Source organism: Ailuropoda melanoleuca, chromosome 3 (assembly GCF_002007445.2).
Source record: "Ailuropoda melanoleuca isolate Jingjing chromosome 3, ASM200744v2, whole genome shotgun sequence".
NCBI classification, from domain to species: domain Eukaryota; kingdom Metazoa; phylum Chordata; class Mammalia; order Carnivora; family Ursidae; genus Ailuropoda; species Ailuropoda melanoleuca.
Window position 1 is genome coordinate 80,899,759 of NC_048220.1, and position 27,179 is coordinate 80,926,937.

The 27,179-nt window shown below is 36.3% G+C and overlaps 1 protein-coding gene across 1 annotated transcript in view; it reads left to right on the forward strand.

Moving 5' to 3' along the window:
- The first annotated feature begins 7,082 nt into the window (after nt 1-7,082).
- Nucleotides 7,083-27,179, forward strand: part of WDR36 (WD repeat domain 36) — a 40,144-nt gene continuing 20,047 nt past the window's right edge. Inside the window, exons 1-15 of the mRNA XM_034656608.1 lie at nt 7,083-7,362; nt 9,266-9,293; nt 11,024-11,124; nt 11,977-12,094; nt 13,779-13,911; nt 14,695-14,749; nt 16,330-16,462; nt 16,746-16,921; nt 17,250-17,370; nt 18,067-18,132; nt 19,532-19,618; nt 20,669-20,814; nt 25,336-25,450; nt 26,185-26,350; nt 26,591-26,699. Of these exons, the coding sequence (XP_034512499.1) occupies nt 7,201-7,362; nt 9,266-9,293; nt 11,024-11,124; nt 11,977-12,094; nt 13,779-13,911; nt 14,695-14,749; nt 16,330-16,462; nt 16,746-16,921; nt 17,250-17,370; nt 18,067-18,132; nt 19,532-19,618; nt 20,669-20,814; nt 25,336-25,450; nt 26,185-26,350; nt 26,591-26,699 (1,716 nt within the window). The 5' untranslated portion in view covers nt 7,083-7,200. The remainder of the gene's footprint in view (nt 7,363-9,265; nt 9,294-11,023; nt 11,125-11,976; nt 12,095-13,778; nt 13,912-14,694; nt 14,750-16,329; nt 16,463-16,745; nt 16,922-17,249; nt 17,371-18,066; nt 18,133-19,531; nt 19,619-20,668; nt 20,815-25,335; nt 25,451-26,184; nt 26,351-26,590; nt 26,700-27,179) is intronic.

A 27,179-nucleotide genomic window follows, 5' to 3' on the forward strand; every position in this document is an offset into this window, starting at 1 on the left:
TAAGAGATTATCTACTTAGACCTCTGTTCATTAGATATAATTGGTAAGACCTCTTCACCATTGTCAAGTACAAATGTGGTCACGTGCACTTTTACTTTTTATATGTCACTTGATCCAAATCTTATTAGGAGGCCAAGATTTTTTTTTAATAAATGAAAACCATATAGAAATAAAACAATAAGGATAAGAGGTTATTCTGTATGTTGAACTTGGTCCTTGGTTCTTAGGTCACCACTATTTTAGTTCCCTTTTACATGCTCAGAGTCTATTCCCCAAACCTACATCTTGCGAGGGCAGCAGGCCCCAGAGACATGGAGCTACAACATCAGTCATCTCCGGCAGTCCTGGGTATGTCTAAGTTCTAATCATCTGCCCAGACTCCTCCTCCCATTATGATTAGTTCCTCGTTAGAGCCCTCACTTTCTGTTTTTGACAGCAGACCTCAGAGAGAACTATTTCAATCCAGGGCTCCCAATAAAATTTAAATTTGATCTTTTTTCTCCCAGGGGGCATCTGTACCTATCCAAGTTGCCCAAGTAATCAGTTCCGTCACTCAAGTCATAGTTGTACTCACTAGAGTCTATAACGGCTCCCCTTTGTTGAATTTGAAAGGTCCCAGGGCAATCAAACAAACTGACCTTCCTGCTCTATGCCTGATCAAGCCCATTCAGGTTATTTGTTATCACAATGAGGAAAAACTGCTCCAAGGATACTCACTGTTGTCTTCCTTAGGAAGCCAGACCATGAGCACTAGTTAAAGAGGAAACTCAGGCCTAGAGAAGTTTAGTGAAGTGGGTCAAATGGTAGAAAAGGACAATGCCTAGTTCACTATTCTATTACACTACACTGCCTTTCTCCTTTGATTCAGATGTCCATCTTATAGCTACACCTGTTTCTGAAGCTCTCCTCTATAACTTGGAGCAAGGCAAAGTCAGTTCATAGTGTTCTCCCTGGCTCCCCTTGTAAAGAATCACTACTATATCCACACCATTAGCACACACTTGGGCCACACTGCTATGTTGGTGCAACACATATCTACATTAAGCACATCCACATTAAATTGATTATTAGTGCCAGGGAATGAAAACTAACATTGCAAGTGAAATTTGCAGAGTCTGCTTACGATTCTCTCTCCCCCACTTCCCTCCCCTACTCATGCTCCCTTTCTCAAATAAATAAACACATACATAAAATCTTTAAAATATATATGTAATATTTTTTACTAGAAAGAGAAAAGAGAAATCACATCCAACTCTCTATTTCTGCAAGTTAAATTGAGCTCCATAGATCATCTCTGTGTTGCTAATGCTAACTAATGAAACCTCAGAGTCCAGCCTTAAAATGCAATAACACAGAATGTTTTTATATTATCAACAGAAAGCATAAACAAAGGCGAAGGAGCTCTCTCACCTCTGCGCTAACAGAGGAGGAAAGATCATTCTTTGCCATTCTTTTTTCCTCTGTTACTATAAATCTGGTTTTGGAAGTAGTTTTTGGTTGGAAAGCTCTTGTAAGACTGAAAATTTTAGAAATTGTTGTTAATTCTATAACCTGTAATTCTGATTGGCACTATTTTCAAAAATATAGTGGGAGTGGGAGGTAGGGGTGGGGCTAGGGGGTTAGGAGGGGAGATATCAGGAAGGAAAATAAAAAAATGTCCATTACAGTTTTTCATAGAACAAGATATTGAAAGTTTAGTGGTATTTTTAATTAATATTGTTATTAAAGTATTATGGTTTGTCATTTTAGTTCAAAACTATTAAGAGTTTTAATTTCCTGAGATGAGATAGTGTGAAAAGATAGAACAGAAAATTCTTCTCCTATGATTGTATTCTGTAAAAATATAAAGAGCCCTACTTCCATTTTTACCTATTATGAATGGCATCTCTAATTGGATATTTTTTTAGGCTCTCCAGTTGGGGCTACCCCAGAATACAAAGAAAAAAATTGTATTTATGCTTTAAGTCTATTGCTGTGGCTGGAGGCAGAGACCACCTCCCTCTAGAGATGTTGCAAATGCTGAAAAGTTGTTTTCCCAGTTTCTGTTGTGACTAAAACATGAACTTATAGTGCAACCTTGGTTAATAGGACTTAAAGTAAGTCTGCTGCAGGAATTCTGGAAAAAGCTTTCTTTACTTATTCTTAACTTGACATTTTGTTTCTCCATATTTTGTTTGGAATAGCTGCAGTCAGCTGTTAAAACAAAACAAAACAAAACAAAAAACTAGACAGACCTTTCCCAGAAGCCTCTCAAAAGACAGCCTCTAAAATCTCATTGGCCAGAATTAGGTCTCTAGCCTTTGCCCAAACCAATCTCTGGCAAGAAAAATGTTAATTACCACAAATAGCTTAGACTAATTAATGTTCACTCACTGGAGCTGGGGAGGGGGTTAGCCTCTACTGAACTATGACACCATCTGCTATGTGAACATAACTGAGATTCTGCTAGTTAAGAATGAAAAGAGAGTGTATATCTGTCATAGAAAACAAGCACTACCTGAAGTGATACTCAGAAGTTCAGAGAAAGGAGAGGTCCTTTTGGGCTGAAAAAGTCAGAGAAGACTTTGTAAAGGAGGAAGAACTTGAACTGGGTTTGGAATAAAAGGGAGAATGTTATCCAGATGTAAGGTATGAGGACACTGTGCAGAGAAAAGAGCTTAAGCAATGGCATAAATATTGTAACAAGATATTTAATGTGTTCAAGTTACTGTTACTGCATAATAAGCCACTCCAAAACAAATACTTTATTGTGTTGTAGGTTCTGTGGCTCAGAAACTTAGAAAGAGCACAGCAGAGATGGTGTGTCAACTGAGCGGACTGAAATCCGGGAGTGACTCAATACCTATGGGCTGAAATATTCTAGAAGCATCTGTATCCTGTCATGCTTAGTGGTTAATGCTGGTTGTGAGCTGAGACCACAGCTGGGTGACAGGCTGTAATACCTATGCATGCCTCTCCACATGGTCTCTCCACATGAGCTAGTTTGGGCTTTCTGTCTGTGTCTCAAAGTGGGCATTACAAGAGATCAAGGTGGGAATGCAAGGGATTTTTATGATCTAGTCTTGCAAGTCACATGCTCACCATACTTTATTATTTGAAGCAGTCAAAAAGATTTACCCAGGTTCGAAGGGAAGGAGATAAAGATCTCAAGACTGGATGGTAGTAGGGTCAAGATCACATCTTATTAAGAGCATGAGGACGGGTGATATTGTGGAAATCATTTTTGGAAACTCAATCTGCTACAGAATGAAACTTCTTCTAAAGTCTCAAAGCTTAGAATAAGTAACCATTCTCTCCCCATGTCTAAAGAAACCTTGCAAGCCATTCATTTAGGACTTGCTTAAGAGATGGCCAGACTGATCCAGTGACTGTAACTGGATCACAACCCGAGAAAGACAGTTGTAATCAGAAGATTCTTTAAAGAGAATTTGTAGATGTAGAGAGAGCTGTGGTTTCCCCACCAATCCTTACCAAGAAGGGGGTACCTGAGCTGCCCAACACCTGCAATTCTTAAGCTAAATGATGTGCCCGCTCCAAAAAATTATAGAGATTAGAGGTATGTACAAGCAAGTGAGTCTATTGAGTTGCAGAATTTTGTAGGCTCACCCCAGGGCCACCTAAATGAAATGCAAGATAGTACTTGGGAAGATTCTCATATGTGTCTTTGAAGATGAGTCAGAGTGCATAAAAAAAAATAAAAAGTTCTCATTGGGAGAACTCTAGGGAAGGAAACTAGTCATAATAGACTGCAATGACTAGGATATTGAGGAGATCAAGAGTTGGTCAAGATGCACGAGACAGAGGACATTTGATACTCAAGAGAACTACCAAGAATATCTTCTAAATATGATGTTTATTTTGTATCTTCCTTTCCCTGCTCCAAAAGGAGCAGACTCAAAGTGTCAGGGACAAGGAGAGTAAAAGAAGAGGTTAGTAGGAGTGGGTCCAGTTCCTGTCCTTTCTGAACCATGGTTCTCTAATTCTTCCTTTAGTTCTTTCTTTTTATGTTCAGTTAACCAACATAGAGTCCATCATCAGTTTTTGATGTAGTGTTCAACGATTCATTAGTTGCGTATCACACCCAGTGTTCCTTTTGTTCTATAAACATTCTCAGCACCCCCACACCACCTTGAGTAGGCAGAATCATTTTGCTTCAAAGTTTGCTTATTTCTCTGTGCTTCTGACCCAAACATTTCTTGTTTTTTTTTTTAAAGATTTTTTAATTTCTTTATTCGACGGAGATAGAGACAGCCAGCGAGAGAGGGAACACAAGCTAGGGGAGTGGGAGAGGAAGAAGCAGGCTCATAGAGGAAGAGCCTGATGTGGGGCTCGATCCCATAACGCCGGGATCACACCCTGAGCCGAAGGCAGACGCCCAACCACTGTGCCATCCAGGCGCCCCAAACATTTCTAACCAATACAGATATAAAGGATATTAGGAGAGTGAGGAGGATATGTAGGCAAGGTAAGAGAAAGGGTATATAGGCAAGACAAGTAAACAAGAGAGTTTTCTTAGGAAAATCAGTTTCTTACTTTTCAAATTTGGATATACCTCTCCTGTAGCACGAGGTTGCTGTCAAGATGTCAGCAAGGCTGCGGTCATCTGAAGGCTGCAGGCTTGACTGGGGCTGAAGGGTCTGGTTTCAAGGTGTTTTTACTCACATGCCTTGCAAGGTAGTTCTGGTGTGTGGCAGGTGGCTCTTAATTCCTTGCCATGTGAAACGCTCTATAGGACTCCTTGAGTATCCTCTCAACATGGCTGTTGACTTCCTGCAGAACTAATGACCAAAAAGGGAGCAAGTCAAAATCTTCAGTCTTTTATGACCTAGCCTGGTTACACAAATCAACCCTATTTAGTGTGAGAGGGAACTACACAAGGGCGTTGAATACCGGGAGGTAAGAATCACTGAGGGCCATCTTGGAGGCTGGTGATCACAATACATGAAGTCACCAACAAAAAAGAAATGGTCTTTATCCTATAAACTACTCAGAAACAGTCATATTTAACCCTTTTTAAAAAGTTAGAAATGACAACATGGCACAGCTGTATATTTAATTTACCTGAATATTGTGAAGCCCTAGTGTGTTGAATTAAATTGAAAATGATCATTTGTCAATGATCTACTGTATCCATATTTTCTTTTATTCTAACTTGTGACTAGTATCCTTGGGGGCAAAAAAAGTAAGAGCTAATTCTTTTTCTCCCATCACACACGCACACACTTTGCTGGTGGCTGAATAGTGAGCAACTCAGGGAGGCAACTGGTGGAAAGAATTGAACCTGGGCCAACTGTTCAACTGGAAAACTCACAATCAGCCCATAACACCTGCTCTTTAAAAGATCACAGCACAATAGCCAGCACGCACATCTACTGCTACTATACTGCATTTTCCATGATGGTTCTAATTTTTTAAACTTTTGCCTCACTATCCAGATGTAGGTTAAAGAATATAAATCTGATTGTCAGGCCTAAATTCAAATTGCTATACTACCATTAATTAAGTAACCCTCCACAAGTTAGGTAATCTATGGGAATTTCTGGTTCCTTATCTAACGTGAATCCACACCCACCCTGTGGCCCAAGGTTTGGTCTTGAAAATGTGATTGCTGGATGCGGTATTTCTCCTATCCTCCACTGCCCTTCAGTGATCTCTCCTTCTCATCCTTTTCTAACCTTTGTGCTAGTCTGCATTTGGGCCCCAAATAATCTCAGGACTTCGTACAAACTGCTTAACTCCCAATGAAACAGTTCCATTTGTAAAACAGTAATAATATTTTTTGCCCTAAACACCTCACAGCCTAGATTTGAGGATTATATTAAAATAATGGGTGTCAAAGGCTTTGTGAACGGTAAAGTCCTGGTTGAAGAAACTTTTTCAATTTTCTTACCAAACTGTCAGTATATGCAGAAGTCTTAGTCTCTGATTATAAAAGCAACATCTGCATTACACGCAATTTATAAAACTCTTAAAAATGTCTATCTAGGAATTAAAACCATTTGTACACTTTTGCATCACTCGGAGGTAAAAAAAAACATTCATATTCCAATTTTTTTCTGTAAACAAACTCAGTAAAAAGCAAACAAAATATCTTTTTATTATGGAAAATTTCAATTTGATACAGAAGCGAACGGATAATATTATGAACTCTCAAATATCCATTCCCCAGATTAAACAATTACCAATTCTGTTTCTTCTAAATGCTGTGCCTCATCCTCATTTTTTAAGAGATGTATTTCTTTATTTGAGAGAGAGAGAGCACGGAGCAAGGGGAGGGAGAGGGTTAAAGAGACTCCCGCTAAACGCAGCGTAAGGCGGCGGATGGATTCCAGTGCCCTGGGTCACAACCTGAGCCAAAACGAAGAGTACGGGCCTTAGGCGTGCCTGGTGGCTCAGTCGTTAAGCGTCTGTCTTCAGCTCAGGGCGTGATGCCAGGGTCTTCGGATCGAGTCCCATATCCGGCTGCCTGCTCTGCTGGGAGCCTGCTTCTCCCTCTCCCACTCCCCCTGCTTGTGTTCCCTCTCTCGCTGGATGTCTGTCAAATAAATAAATAAAAACCTTAAAAAAAAAAAAAAGTAGCGGGCTTAAGCGACTGAGCCACCCAGGCGCTGCCATCCCCCATTTGAAAGCAAATCCCGTTTTATCACTCCACTTCACTTGTATAGATAACTAAAAGATCAAGAATCTTTAAAAGCATAATCACAATACTACTATCACTTATAAAAATTAACAATAATTTTTTAAATATCATCAGTCATCCCATGTTCAAGTTTTCTCCATAGTCTCATGGTTTTATACCTTTTTATAATTACACGTTTAACTTGTCTCCATCTGTGTTAAGACTACATCTGGCCTCCCTTCACCGTTCTGGGCGCAGCGCTTCCGCTGTCGCTCCCCTCCCCCAAAGTCCTGCTGGAAAGTGATTCCAGATTCTTCCAGCCCCGCCAGAGCTGGGGAGCATCGCAGAGCACTGGAGACCTTGTCCCTCGGAACCGAAGTCGCGCCTCCCTTGCGAGCTCCGGAGGGAGTTCTTTTTCAGTAGCACTAGAGCGGACTCCGCCAACGCCATTGGCAGCGGGCACCGGAAGCCCTTGTAAGTACGCGGCGCCGGCCGAGTACTGTGCCACGAGAAGCAGTGAAGGGCCTGGCTCGCGTTTTCCTTCGGGGCTGGAGCACAGAGGAGCCCGGACCGCAGTAGCGATGGAGCGGGGCGCCGGGGGTTGCACCGGCAGTGCGCTGTTCGCAGGGTTCCGGGCCTTGGGGCTTTTTAGCACTGACATTGCACACGTGGTGCGGTTCAGTGCGCTGAAGCGCCGATTCTACGTGACGACCTGCGTGGGCAAGAGCTTCCACACCTACGACGTGAGTGTTTCTTCGCCCGCTTCCCGGGCCTCACCCTCCCGAGCGCCAGCGCTTTGCAGGGGCAGTCCCGCTCTGCTTCCACACCGATCCGGGGCTTCCCTTTCTGCCCGTCTCTTCCTCAACCCCTGCCGGTGCTGTTTCACCCCGCTTCAAACCCGCGTGCTGCTCACTTAGCCCTCGCAGTGCGCTTGAGGCGACGTCGGGCGCAGTCTCGCTACAGGAAGGGGCCGGAGAACGAGCTTCAGATCTGTGGCAGCATCTCTGTGCGCTAAATAGCTACTGAAGTTCCCATGGGATTTAGACAGACCCTAGCCCCCTGAATTCTTAACCAGAGAGACTTGTAAGACATTGTGCAGTTTCCGACCCACGCTGAATTAGAAGTTTAAACTCAAATACATTGGAAGAACTGGAGAGGTGACATTAACTATGATTTGGGGGACTGTCCACATTGGGTAGCAAACTAATTTCCTTAAAACTCCCCTGAGCATCTGTTTCTACCAACACTGAGGGTCTGACACCGTGCCTCTTAGTCTAAGCCTTGCAGCAATTTCTTTCTCTACGAGGTATGGACGGTTTTCCGGAGCGCCCTTCTGTAAACTAGGAAACAATTTCAGAAATTAAGTTATTTGCCCCAGGCTTTCCTGCCTGTTGGTTGAAGGTTTTTCTCCTTTAATTTCTCATCAATCATTGTAATAGTCTTAAGTTGCTGTTTACTTTTTTCCATTATCTCCAAACGGATGTATGCTCTGTGAAAGCAGGGATCTTTTCTTGAGGAGGAGGATGATAATAGTATTAATTAAGTACTTTTTCTGGAAACCGAGCTGTAAAGTTGTATTCTTTGAAGGATGTGGAAAGCAAATGGGTTTTTAGCAAGAAGAGGTCGTTGTTGGTAGCTGGTTGAGTGAGTGGAAGAGGAAAGTGAGGGCCATGCTCAAGGTGGAGATGGTGGTGGTGATGGCAGCGAACATTTATTGAGCATTAACTGTGACTGGCTCCATTCTAACTGTTTTTCACAAATTTTACACATTGAATACTCATAATAATCCCATATAGCAGGTACCTACTTTAATTCTTTTTTTATAGTTGAGGAATTTGAGGCAAGGGGCGTGGGGATGGGGTAACTTTGTCAAGGTCCTACTGCTGGGTCAATAATCATAGATTGGGGTCAGCACACTACAGTCTGCAAGCCAGTCCTGCCCACCATTTGCTTTTGTATACTTGTAACGTTTTTATTTATTTATTTTACAGGTATGTTTTTTTATTCTAATATAACAACCTCCCAAATAAATTTTGCACAGTAGTAGGATGCAATATAATTCTATTTTGGCATGGGATGGAGATCTGTGTCTACTTGCATTTAAGAAATAGGCTATTTAATTTGATCTCCAGGGCCCTCTCACTCTTAGGATTCTAGCATCTCTGGGATTTGAATTTCCACTTATATCCCCTCTGAACCCTGTGCTTCGGAGATGGGTGGTTTTGACATTTTTAAATGGTTGGGGGAAAAAATCAAAAGAATGACAATATGTCATGGCATATGAAAGTCAAATTTTTGTATCCATAAATCAAATTTATTGGAATAGAGCATACACATTTGTTGTGTGTGGTTGTTTTCATGTTTTATTAGCAGTTCAGCAAAGACCATATAACCTACAAAGCCCTAAAATATTTACTGTATGACTCATTATAGAAAAAGTTTGTCTACTCCTTCCATCACTACTCCTGACGAAATAGTTGAAAATATAAGCTTTCCTAATAATGAAAAATTAGGATCAGTAAGTGTCTTTTTAAGGAAAGATAGCATAGCAAACTTATGTATGAGATTATATTTTAATTTTCAGGTGTTAAATTTCCATTAACAAAAGCAATTACTAATCTAATCATTTTTTCTTTATTAAAACAGGTTCAGAAACTTAGTCTGGTTGCAGTAAGTAAGTGTAAACTTTATCCTGAATCTATGCATGTTTAGTGTCTTTTAAAAAATCATAAAAATTTTAACATTAATTTAAGACTTACAGCGTATATAAGAAATCCAGTGTGTAGTTCTGATAAACTTACATAGTAAAAAAAAAAAGAGTCCGGGATAGGATCATATGTTACTTGTAGTTGTCCTGTCTCTTGAGTCTTTTTAAATTTGTGTTTCACAGCATTGATAACTTTTGAAGAGTATAGGGAGTTCTTTTATAGAATGTCCTTCAATTGGAGTTTCTCTAATGTTTCCTCATGATTAGATTCAGGTTATGCCTTATAGCAAGAATAACAAATAATGGGAGAATTCTCGGTGAATCATATTAGCAGGCACATGCTGTTGTTAATTCTGTTCCTGCCAGTGATAACTTTGATCATTTTATTAAGGTGACATTTGTCAGGAGGCTCCATTTTAAAGTTTTACCCGTTATAATCAATCAGTATCTTCTAAGATCCATTGAGACTATGTCAATATCCTATTGCTCTTCAAAGTTTTACCCACTGTTTTTATCATTTAGTGATGATTCTTGCCTGAACCAGCTATTAGAGTGATGATTACCCATTTAGTGATTTTCTGAGTCCATCATTCCTTCTACTGTAAGGAAGAGTTTTCCCTTTTTTCCCATTTTGATATTTTTTTCTAATGGAAGGAATACTTATTTTCTGGAAAGTGTTTAACAGGAAAAGGGCTTGCCAGGGCTGAGAGATTCTGGTTTTACCATCAAATATGATCATTGTAACAGAAACAGAGGACTTTAAGGTTATTAGTCTGATAAAATTTTTTAAAGATTACAGAAGGCAAAAGAAGGGCACTGTAATGTAAGTTGAATACAGAGTGAATGATAAACCTTAAAAACAGTATTTGGGAAGTGAAACCTTAAAGTGGAATATGTAGCATGAAAACTACTTAAAACAATCCTGTGTCTTCTAACTCTCTTGCCCCCAAAACAGGGAATAAAAAGAAAATGCCAGTGTGACCCTGATAGAGAGGAGTGAAGAAATCCTATCATAGGAGAAATGGCTAAAGATGACGGGCATGTTTGCCTTGGAGACTGAATAGATACCATATTGTTCATTGTAAGGGTCAGAATGTAGAGAATCATATGGAGTTTTTCCAAAGGATGGAGTTAAATAGGGTTCTAGGTTTTTATTAACTTTAAAAATTTTGCTCGAGTTGCTAGTGAACTTGATATTCCTGAAGGCATTTACCTGAAGGGTCGATGACTGTCTGCCAGTTTTTTATATGAAGTGAGGAATTTTTCCAGGTAACCTCAAAAAACTTTTCATTTTAGGATTATGTTTTTATGTCTGTAAATTCTAGACATTAGTTCTCTTAGGGAAGGTCAAGGTGGTTTCATAGTTTCAGTCTGATAGTATTAGATGTATAAAATAACATTGAAGTCAAATTTATATTGATTCTCAGCTTTTGTATACACACACACGTATCTACATATTTTTAAATTTTAGCCATGGAAAATGTTACATGTNAGGTGGTTTCATAGTTTCAGTCTGATAGTATTAGATGTATAAAATAACATTGAAGTCAAATTTATATTCTCAGCTTTTGTATACACACACACGTATCTACATATTTTTAAATTTTAGCCATGGAAAATGTTACATGTATATTGAGGTTTCTATCTGTGCCAAGATCTTAAAATTTCGTACTTATTTTATATTTCCTTTTACCTAGGTAACTCTCTTCCACAGGATATCTGCTGTATGGCAGCTGATGGGAGGCTAGTCTTTGCTGCTTATGGGAATGTTTTCTCTGCATTTGCCCGTAATAAAGAGGTTTGTATCACTGAACTGTTTTGTCTTTTGCAGTCAATAGTTGATTGTCATGAAAATGAAGGGAACTTTTTTGTTGCCATTCTTCATCTGGGACGCTCTGGATATGTCCTTTAACTATCTGTGGCATAGGAAGGCAGTTTGTGGAGTTCTTTAATGGGACCTGATAGGATTTTTAGAGTCAGGAGAAATGTCCTTTTTTTTTTTTTTTTTGGCAAAATACTTGTTTGTAGTTTTCCCTGGAAGATACCTAGAGAGAAAGTAAGGATGGCAAGGCATCAGAGACTTAACTGTAGGAATCTAGGGTCAAAAGACAAGGAGAAGAAATAGTGTTTTTGGAGCCTGGTGAGAACTGAAACCATGGGGAAGAGGCTATATATAGTCTTGAGGGATGTAGCTACTGTAAAGATAAGGGTCTCTGTCAAAACAGAAAACTATGAGGAAGAAGTGCTCTATCTCCCCTCTCATCTGGAAGCCAGCTGTTGATGGAGTTTGTGGAGGTCAGCCTTCTAGAACATAAGCACTGTTTTAGGCTGCATGGAGTTCTGCTGGTTGGATTGGGTGAAGGGCCTGGCTGTGTGTATGCAGCCTTCCTGAGCTCAGTTGTGAGGCTGAGTCCCCGAGGTCTCGTTTCTGTGTTTCTAATCCATGCTTCCTTATTATTGGCCTGGTTGAGGGAGCAGGTGAAAATGCCTGGTTCCTTGCTATTTGTTAATCTAACCTTGGATAATCAAAAATTGGACCTCATTTCTCAACATGAGCATCTGTATGACTAGCATGTTTTTGGTTAATATGAATAATATTACATGGTGAATGAGTGCTAATATGAAATTCTTTTGCACTTTGACGTTGTAGGTAGTACACACTTTTAAGGGTCATAAGGCAGAAATCCATCTTTTGCAGCCCTTTGGTGATCACATTATTTCTGTTGATACTGACAGCATTCTTATTATTTGGCACATATATTCAGAAGGTAAGAATCAACCAATTTATTGCATTATCTTGGGGGTAGTATATGTGTAGCTAAAATTAAAAACCTATATAAACACAACTTCCATGTCAGAGGTTTCACATGTAATCAGAAAAAAATTTTAGACTCTTCAACATGGATGAGGAAAAAGGTTTTAAGTAAAATATGGATAAGCAATTTTAGTCAGCCAGCCGAACTATTTATAACCTGTTTAATATGATTCTCTCAGCTAATAACATTTTCCATTGCAGTTCTCTAAGTTTAGTGACATGTTAATTATTTTATTTGTGGAGTGAATTTTCGTATATGTTTTTGGTTTGTATTTTAAACTTTCAGTAGAGGAGATTATAGTAGTAAACTAAGATGTTATAATCTGAAGGAAAGTATCCATCCTGTTTCTAAGAATAATGGTCAATGTCCTTTAACTGTGATACTCTATACAGTGGCACTGAACTATGTCTTCAGGACTATGTTATCCTCAAGGGTTGGGAATTTATCCCCAGAATTTCCCTAGCTTTCCTCAGTAAAAGACTGTGGATCTACCGTGAATTCGAGCTTCTATGTTTTTTTAATCTGTTTACATTGTTCTATGAGGTATGTTTATTTTTAGTAAAAATTACCCTCCTGGGAGCTGATCTATATCAAATTAGACCTTCTTTGTTCTGTCTTTGCCCAAGAAAAGGGAGCAGAATTTCTGAAGCAGTCTTTGTGCAGATGGGTGTTAAAAGGCTTTAATAAAGTTACAGGATCTTATTCTTATAGTCCCGCAGGCTTTCTGTTGTTGCTGGTGCCAGCTTTTTATTATTGTTACAGCAGCACATTGAACCAGTGTCTTCAGGGAGCTGTTTATGTTGCTTATAGTTAAAATTGCTAGATGCAAATAGAGGCAAGGATCTTTGAAAGTAGGATGTAAGGTTTATATGATTTTCACCTTCTATGCTTTTTAAAGCGGGTACACATACCTCTGGGAATGTGTAACAGTATGCCACATAGTATGTGAGACTAAAAGTTAAGTGAGATTTACCATCTTTGATACTCAAATTTTGGGGAAAATTTAGTGAAAAATTGCTTTCATCATGCATGAACTGTGAAGTAGAAAACAAAATTTACACATAAGAATTTTAAATATAGGTAAGATTTCAAAAAAATGGCTGGATTTGCTATTCTCTACTCCACAAGGCTTTAAAGTTCTTTTTCTCTCCTCTATTAGAGCTTCCGTGGAAATGTGTGAGAATCACTATTCTTAGTTTCACCAAGGTTTGCCTCTTATGTTTTACATCTTTGAGTGGTCTATCAATCTCCCTAGATATTTGAGAGCTCAGTGTAAGCACTTCACTTGGAATATTCACTCTGCCTCTTGGTCAAATTATAAAAATAGTAAGGCTGATCCCTAGAGTCACTTTTTTTTAATCCTTATTTTTCCTATAAACCAGCTCAGCAATGAGTGAAATTTTTAATAGTATTGATATCAGAACTTTAAGAAAATTCTTGGCAGTCTAAATTATATTTACAAGTTGCCCCTCATCACATTTATTTAATTTTTCAAGGAATGTGTATAGGTTAGTATGTAATTCTTTGGTTTATATTAGGACATTAATTTTTGGTATGGTAGCCTTACTTTAAAAAGGGGTAAATATATGGGTATATGAAAAAATAATTACATTATTTATAACTTTGACTTTTATAGAGGAATACCTGCAATTGACTTTTGATAAATCAGTATTTAAAATTTCTGCAATTTTGCACCCAAGTACCTACTTGAATAAAATACTTCTCGGCAGTGAACAAGGAAGCCTACAGTTGTGGAATGTAAAATCCAAGTAAGCACTTCATTTAGAGTATAAATATCATTGACTATCCATTCTGTGCTTGTCTCAAGGATGATGACTGAGAGGTGTTTTCTCTGCCCCTAAGGTTATCTGTTGAGGCTGTTTATGTGATGTCTACACTATTTTACATTAAGTATCCCTTGGATAATCATTGAGTAAATTAATCTGTGCCCACTTACTGAATTTACAATGTTATTTAATATTTTATTGACTATCATTATAATAATGTCAGAATCTCTGTTTCTTCAAGGACTTATTATTTATCATTTGTGGCTTAATTCTGAAATTGAGAGCAGCATCACTATTGTCATGCAGTGGTTCTATAAACATTAGTATCATAGTTATATTCCCTTCCGTAATATTTTTCTAGAGATCTGCCTACATTCTATGATGGTTTTTTGTTACAGTCTGTAATGTGAAATGGTTTTTAGTCATGTGTTCTTTTTTCTATTTCTTAAAGAGTTGACATAGTATAGTAATCACTAGCAGCATTGGGCATAGGATCTAGAATTGGTCTGTCTGGGCTCTGAATTATTAGCCATATAACCTTAGGTTAATTGTCTCACATAATTAAGTTTCTTAGTTTCTGTATCTGAAAAATGGTGATGATATCTACCTCATGGGGTTGTTTTGAGTATTAAATAAATTAATATATGTACTTAGGGTAGTGTGGGGCAGAGTAACAAATTAAATGTCTTCTGTTACTATTTCACTTTTTAATATGTAGTTGATTTTGTTTTCCTAAATAAAACCTTTCTATTTTTCTTCTTGTAGTAAACTACTATATACATTTCAGGGATGGAAAATTGGAGTAACAGCTCTTCAGCAGGTTAGTATTTTTCTGTTTAGTCAAAGGAGAAATGAAGTAAATAGTGTGATCTTTCAGTTTCAGGGGTCAACTATATTTTTAGGCCTGAAGACAATAATATATAGAACCAATTTATTTTTATAAATGTTACCCTAAAAAATAGTGTTTTGGAAATGTAATTGAAAACAAATAATAATGCCTTTGACTATAAACATTTTTAGAAATCTTTTTGTCTGGAATTAGGCTGTAAATGTATATAGTTAGTATGGGGTTATGTTTACCAATCATTTTGCAAGCATGTGTCTTATACAGAGTGGAGATGATAGGGATGAGTTAGTTGTGCAGTAAAGGAGATTGTAGGTCATACAGAGAAATTTGTCAGGATGTTGAGAGCTGTAGCTTGGAATAATTGGGACCCAAATTCTACTATTTCATTAACTAGACTCTTCCATAAATATCTGCTTTTGTTTTTATGAGTCTGCACAACAGGTATGAATGAATGAATGTATGTCTGCAGAGAATCTTCTGCGTATATTGGACACATATACTTCCAGTGTACCCTTGTCCTTCTAACTATTGCTTATACCTGCCCAATTTATATTCATTCTTTCGTTCTCTCTCACTGCCATCAACTTTGCTATGCTTTTGCCTACCCATAAGACCCCAAAGGTATCTGATGATTAGGTCCCTTGAGGACAAGGAATCATACTCATTTTAGTTTCCCTAGGGTCTTATGCATGATAGTCACTTGATGATAAATTACTAAAATATTTAGCCTGATTCCATTCTGTAATGGTATGGGACATTGATCTTCTGTGCTAAAATAGAGAAGCTTATTCAGCCTGTATGTAAGGCCATGGTATAAAATGAAGATTATATTCATAGATTATTAGAGCTGGAACAGACTAATCGTAAAACTTTTTTGCCTTTTAACATGTTTTGTAGACTTTTTGTTTTCCTCGGATAAGTAATTCTTCACTTCCTTTGTAGTTGGCCTTTTATGTTGCCATGCGTATGGCAAGCCTTTCTATGTTATGCTCTTTTTTAAAGATTTTATTTATTTATTTGAGAGAGAGGGAGAGCACAAGTGGGGGTCAGGAAGGGCAGAGGCAGAGGGAGAAGCAGACTCCCCACGAGCAGGGAGCCTGACTGGGACTCGATTCCAAGACTCCAAGATCATGACCTGAACTGAAGGCAGACGCTTAACCATTTGAGCCGCCCAGGTATCCCTATGTTATGTTTTCTGAGAGTTGTCTCTCTTTTCTGTTTCCGTCCAGTTAGTGATCTGTAGTGACTTCATATATCAGATTCCTTTTCTTTTATGGCTGTTTACTTACTGTGTCAGCTATGTTTTAGGGGTGAGGACGTTGTTGGTGGCTACCATATTTGAAACTGGGAGGTTACTTGAAAACATTATTCCTAAATACTTACACGTGAAATAGCAATTAAAGTATGCTAGAATGGTGATACTTACTGTTTTTTTGCCATCCTCAGGAAGATATCCCATTTTTTTGATAACACATAAGTAATGATGCATAACATCAGAATTATTAAAGCTATTTTGATTAAGAAAATAAAAAGCTGAATAATTTAATTTTCAGGCACCAGCTGTGGATGTTGTTGCTATTGGTCTTATGTCAGGTCAGGTTATTATTCACAACATTAAATTCGATGAAACATTAATGAAATTTCGTCAAGACTGGGGACCTATTACTTCGATTTCATTTCGCACAGGTAACTTTTAACTTACTTATTGATAACTGTAAAGAACATTTAAAATGCATTACTTTGAAGCTCATCAAAATTTTCCAAATGTATATTTTCTTACAATTTAATGTATTTAATACAAGTGAGTGAAATACTGCACTGTAAATAGCCAAAGGATTGTGAATAGATTATTGGTGGATAGTCTTTTCTAACTTTATGTTTATGGATAAAAAGGGTAGAGAGAAGAATTGTTAAGTTTGGTTGTTTTATGGTGCATGTTTTTCTTAATATATTTTATTTTTGATAACAGATGGTCATCCAATAATGGCAGCTGGAAGCCCGTGTGGCCATATTGGACTCTGGGACCTAGAAGACAAAAAATTAATCAATCAAATGAGAAATGCACATTCTACAGCAATTGCTGGGCTGACATTTCTTCATAGAGAGCCACTTCTTGTCACAAATGGTGCTGACAATGCTCTGAGGGTATTACGATTATCGTTGTTACCATTTTCTTGGTTTCTGTCCTTGGGGTTATTATAAGCCTGTTTTAATGTATGAGCCTGTAGCCTAGAAGATGAAAGGAAAATGGAATAAGATAATGGTATAGATGAAGTAAAGAGCACAGCAGGTTACATGATTGCAGTGAAGTGAGAAAGTTACAGTATAGCTTATCTCTCCCCCTGCCCCCTCTCCAGGGTCAGCAGCCTGGCAAGCACTACCTGGTGTCAGCTAATATATGTCGAAGATGATCTGACTGCTTGCAGATCACTTAACACATTGCAAAAGAACCTTATCTTTTTTTTCTTGGCAGATATGGATATTTGATGGTCCCACGGGTGAAGGTCGGCTTTTGAGATTCAGAATGGGTCATAGCGCTCCTCTTACCAAAATCAGATACTATGGACAAAACGGACAGCAAATTCTTAGTGCAAGTGAGTTTCTGCTTTGTGCTTTCAGTTTATTCAAGCAACTATTGAGAGCAGAGTGCTTAATATTTATTAGGTTTGGTAGTTACAAATTTTCCAATTCAGATACCCCTAGAGTGATTTGGAAATCTGGGGAAATGAGGGGATTCTTTTTGAATACTTTAGGAAGCATTGTAGATGATATTATCTTCAGTTAGACTATTATTTTATTTACTAATTCTTAGAGACAGATGGTCGGATTCTGAAACTGTGGCCCTTGCCTAGTCTAGTAATCTGCTGAAAATTATTAGTACCTCATTTTATCCTTTGTTCTTACTAAATGACATTCTTTGCATAGGTAAGTATGGTAATGAAGTAATTGCAATCCAGCTCTCCTTTTATTTATTTTTTATTTTCTTTCTTTTTTTTTTTAAAGATTTTATTTATTTGACACAGGGTGGGGGGAGAGAGCAAGCACAAGCAGGGGGAGTGGCAGGCAGAGGGAGAAGCAGGCTTCCACTGAGCGAGGAGCCCAATGTGGGGCTCGATCACGACTGTAGCAGAAGGCAGCCGCTTAACTGACTGAGCCGCCCGGGTGCCCCCAGCTTTTAAAGTGTCCCAAATTGTAACTTCAGGTTTTAAGAATCTAATTTTCTAAGAGTCATTTAGATAATCCATTGTTGTGATGAAGTTTGACTAAGTATTTTCTGTCTATATCAACAGGTCAAGATGGAACTCTTCAATCATTTTCCACAATACATGAAAAATTTAACAAGAGTTTGGGACATGGTAGGTTACTTGCAAGGTGAAAATGAAGCTGCTGGTCACAAAAGAAACATTTTAAGATAGTGTGAGACAACCAGAGGAAGTTTCGTTGATAAATTTTCTCTTTTCTTGGATGAAATTAAAAAACCCTTGTATGGAAGAGTGTAGAAAGATTCTTAAGATCAGTGTTGCTATGGAAGTGATTGAGGTGTTGCTGTAAGGTTATTAAAAAGAATTTGACATCTTGGCTGGTAAAAATGTACTGCTGTCACCCAGGAGACACTGATGATTTCACTTGAGCCATGTGTAGAGTGTAGGATTTTAAACATGGAAGGGACCTTAGAGAAAGCATCAAAGTAAGCTGTGTCCCATCTTTTTGCAAAAAGGGCTTGCTTTATTCTCTATCCCTTCCCATCATTCCCAGCATTTGAAAGATTTTGTATATTAAACAAAAAAAATGTTTTTAGTTTTATTTATAATTACTCTTCTTTTTAGCTACTATCCTGGCTACTTCCAGATGAGTTTTAGGGGTTTTTTTTTTTTAATTTTACTTATTTTTTGAGAGAGAGATAGCGAGAGAGAACACAAGGGAGAGGGAGAAGCAGGCTCCCCACTGAGCAGGGAGCCTGATGTGGGGCTTGATCCCAGGTCTCTGGGATCATGACCCCAGCCAAAGGAAGGTACTTAACCAACTGAGCCAGCAGATGCCCCTTTTTGGATCATTTTTTAATCAGCATCCAAAGTGATACTTGAAATTCGTTGGAGAGATTTAATATCTTTAAGAATCTTCACATCAAGGGATATGCTATATCCTCATTCAAGTTGTGTTTTATATTCCTTAGTGAAGTTTTTTTTTTTTTAGTTTTCCTCCTATTGGTCCTACATATTTATGATTATTCAGTGGCATTTTATGTATTTTAATATAATTTGCTAATATTTATTTTTTTGCTAGTAGTATGGATGTGATCTTTGTTCATTATATTTCCACTGTGCAATATTTAATATTTAATGATTAGTATATAAGAACACATAATGTATTGTAATTACAAAATGATGATAATGATATTAGATATTACTGCATCATAGGAACTTACTGGGTTCTTTTTTTATTGTTTCTGTATTTGGTCCAATGAAATGATTATTTGAATAATTATGTGATTGCTTTTCTTGATTATATGACTGTATGACCATCATATCATCTGTAAAAAATGATTATTTTTACCTTCATTTTTCAGTTGTTTTCTTATATAATTATATAGATTAAATTTCATAAATGATTAAATAATAGTGGTAATATCTTTATTTGGTTCCTGATTTAAATAAGAATATTTTGAACTTTACATGATAAGGAATAGCTTTTCTGTTATGTACATTTTTCATTAAGAAAGGTTCATACCTGTATTCCCCTCTCCCTCAACCCCAGGATTAATAAATAAAAAAAGAGTCAAACGTAAAGGACTTCAGAATGCCATGTCAGTAAGACTTCCACCCATCACAAAGTTTGCAGCTGGTAAGTAACTTAATACTGTATTTTGAGAAGTTTTATTTTTCCTACTATCTGTTTTTAAATTTTCTTCATTTTAGAAAATGTTTTTGCAAATATTAATAAGCATTTGGAAGTAACTCCAAGTGCATGCAAATCTAATGTGATTTACCTTTTAATTTCAGGTTTTGTTCTTTCTAAGACCTATTAATAAACAGTATTTGGTATTTCATTTTGTAACCCTTCTTATTCTGTTATATGTCTAGTATAATGAAAGTCACGAACATTAAAAAGGTGGGAATGGAGAACTTACGGCTCTAATTTAATCACAATCAGAATGCCCTGAGTCCTTAGTATGCTACATCATTTGAGCGGTGTTTGATTCAAAGAAGGGATTTTAAGAAAAATATAGATAGGTGATGGGATTGTTGAGTGAAAGCTATCATGGAAATAAGGCACCATTTCCATTTCAAGGTTATGATGTCCACCAGATGATGGATTTTTTCCTTTTTTTTTAAATAACTTTAATTTTGACTACCATCCTATTTTTTATCTTAGAGCTGAGTAATCTTCCTAAAACATCTGACTCATGTCACTCACCTGCTTAAAAATCTTTCAGAGGCCCCTTATTACTTATAGGATGCAATCTCCTCTCCGTAAGATGGCTTTCACGTTCCTTTGTGACGTGTGGTCCCAGTTGCCGTCCTTCTCAGGAAACTACCTGCTCTGCTTCATTTCGTTCAGGTTACGCTTGCACCTGTTTGTTTGCGCCCCTGTTCTCCACGACTCCGTTAGTTGCTATTTGTTTTACTGCTTCTTTCAGGGAGCCAGTTATTTCTGTCCGCAAATCTCTTAGTAAACCCCGAGTGCTTTTATAAGACACTGTATTCTAATAAGTTTCTTTTAATCAGAATCTCTTGTCAGATTGGAAGCTCAGTGCTCTCCAGTATTCCTGTAAACCATCATGTCTCTAGTGCTTAATGAAGACATGAATATTATGTGCTTAATAAATAATAGGTGAATGAATGAATGAGGGAATGAAAAATAATTTGATATATGATTTTTACTATGTTTTAGAGGAAGCTCGTGAAAGTGACTGGGATAGTATCATTGCTTGCCATCAAGGTAAATTATCTTGTTCAACCTGGAACTATCAGAGATCTACAATAGGTGCTTACTTTCTCAAGCCAAAAGAGCTGAAGAAGGATGACATAACTGCAACAGTAAGTGAGCTTGAGTTTGTTGGTAAGAGCATTTTCTCCTGTAAAACTGTCCCATGGTAATCTTGTTATACTCTGGTTTATTAATGATAATATTGGTTGAAAGAAAATAACTTAACATTTTGAAATTATTCCCTCATAGTGTTAAGTTGTGCAACTGTAGAGAATAATTTTAGGCTTAAGTTAAGCTTTGCTTAATCAGATGTAATATATTATTTTAGCTTTATAATTAATATAGGATTACTCAGAATACCCTTTGAAGATGAATTCAGCATTTATCGATGAACTTTCTTACCTTAATTATGTCGAGTATATAGTACTATACTCAATGAATGTGAATCTTAGGGTTTCTTTTTTTTTTCTTTCTTTCTTGATTTGTTACAGGGGTAAGATTAAGCTAACTCTTTAATGAGTTACAGGTGTAGAAGTTATTTAAAGCCTTTATTTCTCTTCTTATGTTTATCTCTTGAGAAGTGCCTTGTAGAGAAATTCTGATTGAATTCTAAGCCTTTCTTAAATACAGCTTTTAAATGCCAGTATTTACTTAAAAATTTATTTCTGTTAAGAAATTTTGTTTTTGCTTGCTTTTGTTAATATGTAAGTCTACTTCTCTTGGGTTCAAATTTAAGATGTAAAGTAGCAATGTCAAGGTTGGTTTGCAGAGTTGTTGCTCCTGCTGTTTTAAAAACAGTTTTATTGATAAAATTCACATACTATAGAATGCTCTCATTTAAGTGTACAATTCAGTGATTTGTAGTATATTCATAGGATTTTGCAATCATCACTAAAATCCAGTCAGTCTAATTTTAGAACATTATCACCTCAAAAAAAAAAAACCTATTCTCTCCCTTCCACTCACCCATCTCCTTAACCTAGGTGACTACAGTGTGCTTTTTATTTCTTTGGATTTTCCTATTCTGGGCACTTAATGTAAATGGAATCATATAATATATGATCTTTCTGATTGACTTCTTCACTAAGCATAATGTTTTCAAAATTTATTCATGTTGTAGCATGTATCAATACTTTGCTCCTTTTATTGTTGAATAATAATCCATTTTGTGTATAAACCACATTTTATTTAGTTATTGGTCAGTTGATGGCATTTATGTTGTTTCTACTTTGTGGCTGTTATAAATAATGCTAACATTACTGCACAAGTTTTTATGTGAACGGATGTTTTTGTTTCTCTGCATTTATACCTAGAGCTGGAATTGTTAAGTCATAATGCAACTCTGTGTTCAACATTTGTGAGGAACTGCTAACCTGTTTTCCAGTTGGCATTCCCACTGGCAATGTATAAAGCTTCCAATTTCTGTCCTTCCTAGCTAACACTTGTGATTGCTCTTTTGATTATTGCCATGCTGGTTGGTGTGAAGTAGCTTATTGTTGTGATTTTAATTTGAGTTTCCCTCATGACTTAACAATGTTGAGCATCTTTTCATGTGCTTATTGGCTGTTCATATGTCTTTGGAGAAATGTCTGTTCAAGTCTGTACCCATTAAAGGGGTTATTTTTTTTACATTGTTATGATGGTTCTTTATATATTCTGGATGCAAGTCCCTTATCAGGTATGTGATTTGCAATGTTTATCCCCCATTCTGTGGGCTGCCATTTCGTTTTCTTATTGGTATCATTTTCAGTGTAAGAGTTTTTAATTTTGATTAAGTCCAGCCTATCTTGGTTTTTGAGAAATCAGTGCCTGAGGGCCATGAACATTTACCCCTGTGATTTTTTCTAAGAGTTTCGTAATTTTAGCTCTTAATTTAAGTCTGTGATCCTTTCTGAGTTAATTTTTGTGTATGGTGTAATGTAGGGGTCCCAGTTCATTCTTTTGCATTTGGATGTCTAGTTGTCTGAGCATCATGTTCAAAAGACTATTCTTCATCCTGTTGCATAGTCTTGGTATGCTTCCCAGAAATAAATTTGACAAGAATGTAAGGGTTTATTTCCAGATTTCTCAATTTTCTTCTGTGGTTTTGTATGTCTGTTGTTATGCCAGTAGCACACTGTCTTTATAGTACCTTTGTATAAAATTTTGAAATCAAAGATTGAATCCTCCAAGTTTGTTCTTTTTTCAAGATCGTTTTGGCTGTTCTGGTGTCTTGCATTTCCATGCGAATTTTAGGATCTGCTTGTCAGTTTCTGCAATGAAAGCAGCTAGGATTTTGATACAGGTTTTACTGATTCTGTAGATCAATTTGAGGACTATTACCATCTTAATATTCTGGTAAATGAACATGTGATGTTGTTCCATTTATTTAGAGCTTTAATTTCTGTCTGCAATATTTTGTAGTTGTCAGTGTACAAGTCTCATACTTCCTTGGTTAACTTTTTCCTGTATCTTACTCTTTTTAATGCTATTATAAGTGGAGTTCTTTCCTTAATTTTGTTTTGGATTGTCATTGCTAGTGTATTGAAATAGAATTGATTTTTGCAGACCTATCTTGTATCATGTAACCTTGCTGAACTTACTAGTTTTAATAGTTATTTAGTGAATATATCTTTGTTATTCATTTATTAAAAGTATAATTCCACATTTGATCCTGTTTTGTACACAGTTTTTGTAAGTATGTATGCTCTTTTCTCCATAGTACAAAAATCCAGTTTTAAGCATTTATACTATTTTCAAAATTGTAGAGATTTTTTTTAAGCTTCTTAAGTTTACCTGCACAGTTTTGAGTAGCTTTTGTACTAGTAGTGGTAATGATAACTACAGCTAACATTTTTTGTGTGCTTACTTTCTCCCAGGCTCTGTGCCTAACACGTTTTATATTATCCTTGCAACAATCCTACGTTATTGTCTGTTGTTAGTTTCTTTTTATAAACAATAAAATTGAGGCTTAATGTAATAATGATGAGCATGCCTAAGGTCAGTAAAGCTAGTAAATGAAAGAGCTGAAATTTGAACCTACAACCTCTCATTGTAGGACATAACTCAACAGTTTACAGTGGTCACTCACATAACATCTAGTATATGTATATACAGTGATACCTAAGTGATGCTTAGTCATTTGGCAAACACAAAGCTACTTGGAACAAAGCCAAGTAACCAATAAGTAATAAACAAAAGTATTTACTAGCGATCTGTGCATTAAAGTACAGTTTGTTACTCCAAGGTAATTCTCTCAGCTTACTCATTTTTGATAATAGCTATCTTTGATAATAATGAGTAAATTAGAAAAGGAGCCAGAAGCAGGCCCATTAACAGTAATTAATCATATTAAAATAAATGCAAATTCTAGGGACCTTTATTACTTGAAGGGTATAGCCAAATAGTTCCATTAGTTCCTGAAAGCATAACTACATAACGTCGCATGAATATTTATAAGTTATTCAAAATAGGTAAGGTTATATATGTGTTCTAGGAACACATATAGGAAGATAGGATGCTTTTTAAGATTAGTCCATAATTTCCTACCTAAAATATTTTATATTTTAAGGAATATGCTTTTAGAAAAATATGTATGTAATGGAACATACTTCTGAGAATGCTGTGTTAATATTATCTTGATTTGGTGTATCAGTTGTGTGCTGCTTTGCACAGTTGAATAGCCTCTATTAAATATTTTCTTTTTTTTAAAGATGTTTTTTATTTATTTGATAGAGTGAGAGAGAGGGAGCACGGGGAGTAGGGGCAGAGGGAGAAGCAGACTCCCCATTGAGCAGGGAGCCTGCTGCAGGACTCAATCCAGGACTCGATCCAGGACTCCAGGATCATGACCTGAGCCGAAGGCAGTCGCTTAACTAACTGAACCACCCAGGCGCCCTAAATATTTTCTTAGAGGTGTTAGAAGTCATCTGTTTCTTTAGGCATAAATTCACCAGGCTTTTCAATTATCTCTTGGGGGAATGACATCTGATTGACACACAGTGGCAATCAGGGATTTTTCTGGCCATTACTCAGTACATAGGCAGTCTCATTTTTTTGACATAGGAAAGAAGACATCTTCTTAATACAATATTGACACTTTAATATTAAAATGTGAGTTTATTTTACAGAAACTGCTTACAAAGTAAATGTTTTCTATGCAGTATCTTATGTATTCCCTTCCTAGTACGTATAATCAAGATATTTTGGGCTTTTTCTTTGGACATGCTAATTAATGTTATGTTTCCAGTTTTATATCACCTGTAGAAGCAATTATATAAGTAAGGTAAAGAAACTAGGCAGTGGAATACTTTGACTTTCGCACTGTTGTGAATAAATTAAAAATTCAAGGCCAGATGAAATATAATTCTTCTCACTTTGTACATTTCAATTGAGTTAACTTTAGTTATGTTTTATTTTCTTGGATAATATTTCTTTATACTTCTTAGAGAATGGAAATAGAATCAAGCAGATATATCTTATACGCCCAAGTATAATTACATTGTGTTTAAGAAAATTAATAAGCCAACTCATTTAGCATTCTTCTTTTTTTAATGAGTTAATTAGTAGATAAAAAGATATTTGGAAACCATAAAGTATAATAAAAATCTTATTTTCTGTATCATTTGTGTTTAAATTTTTTTTCCCATAAGGCAGTAGATATAACTTCTTGTGGAAACTTTGCTGTAATTGGTCTCTCATCAGGAACTGTAGATGTGTATAACATGCAGTCTGGTATACATCGAGGAAGTTTTGGTGAGGATCAAGGTATTGAATTTTTTTTCCTTTTTCTTACTTAAAAAATAATAATATAGAAAGATGCAAGGCTAATAACTGTCTCTGGCATTTATTAAATTCTTGAGTGCTAGGCCTTTTGCTAAGGTTGTAGGTGGGTAATTGCCAACCCTGTCTGGCAGTTACTGCCATTACACCTACTATAAACACCATGTTGAAATACTTAAAGAGAATGAAATTATTGATAGATTAGGGAAAAGTGGATATTATACAAAATAAAATTTTTGTTTTCTTCCCCTTTGCATTAAGCAGAAAATCCTTAACCTTTGTGGCATCAACCTGATGGGTTTCTTTTAGTTAGAGCAATATAATAATCTCCCTATTGACTGAAATCCCGCTTAATTTTAAGATTTTAAGGGAACTAAATAGTGGGAACTTAGATGTTTAAATGAAGAAATCACTCTGTGTAGTGTTCAAATAGGCAATGCTAATTCTTATTTCTTTTTTCTTTTAACATATGCTTTAAAGCTCATAAAGGATCCGNCTAAGCAGAAAATCTTAACCTTTGTGGCATCAACCTGATGGGTTTCTTTTAATTAGAGCAATATAATAATCTCCCTATTGACTGAAATCCCGCTTAATTTTAAGATTTTAAGGGAACTAAATAGTGGGAACTTAGATGTTTAAATGAAGAAATCACTCTGTGTAGTGTTCAAATAGGCAATGCTAATTCTTATTTCTTTTTTCTTTTAACATATGCTTTAAAGCTCATAAAGGATCCGTTAGAGGTGTTGCAGTGGATGGGTTAAACCAGTTGACGATTACAACTGGTAGTGAAGGATTACTCAAGTTCTGGAACTTTAAAAACAAAATTTTAATACATTCTATGAGCCTTGATTCATCTCCAAATATGATGCTGCTACATAGAGACAGGTAAAGTTTTTCCTTTAATGATTATGGATTTTTTTCTTGATGATTTTTGTTTAAGTATTAATATGAATAATTTGCCAAGTGAGAAAATCAGACACTGTAAAAGAANCTTAATGTAAAAGAACAGTTTTGTTTAATTTCCTCACAGATATATTTGATTATTAGCAAAATTAAAATGACTATGAGATTTTAGTTAAAGGTTTGTTGGTTTGTTTATTAAAACTGGTATATTTATCTTACTAGTGGCATTCTGGGACTTGCCTTGGATGACTTCTCCATTTGTGTTCTGGACATTGAAACTAGGAAGATTGTCAGAGAGTTTTCTGGACACCAAGGCCAAATAAATGACCTGGTAAAATGAACTTTTGATGTTTAAATAAAACTTGACTAATTTCTGTTTCTATTTAGGTTAAAATTTTTCAAATAATTGGAACTGTTATCTTTTAGTAGCATTAAATTTATCATATGAGATATTCAAAACAAATAATTTGACAACTAATTCTCAAAGAATAGATTTTTAAAGAAAATTTAGAAGTTAAAGAAGTTTAATATTTCTCAGGGAGTTAATGCCATCAGACTAAAGTATAAATCTCAGACTTCATCTTTTTTTCTTAAACTCTAAATAAGGCTAAAGTATACTTTGGGGAATGAATGACCTATTGAAACATAAGTATATCATTTTTAACTTAATATTAAACTAGACTGAGAGAACTCATTTCTGATTCTCTACATGCATAACTAATAGTAGGAACTGGAGTATCTGGTATCTGGTTTATTCTAGTTTAGTGTTATTTCTAGTTTGTATTTCTTTTTTTTTTTTTTTTTTTAAAGA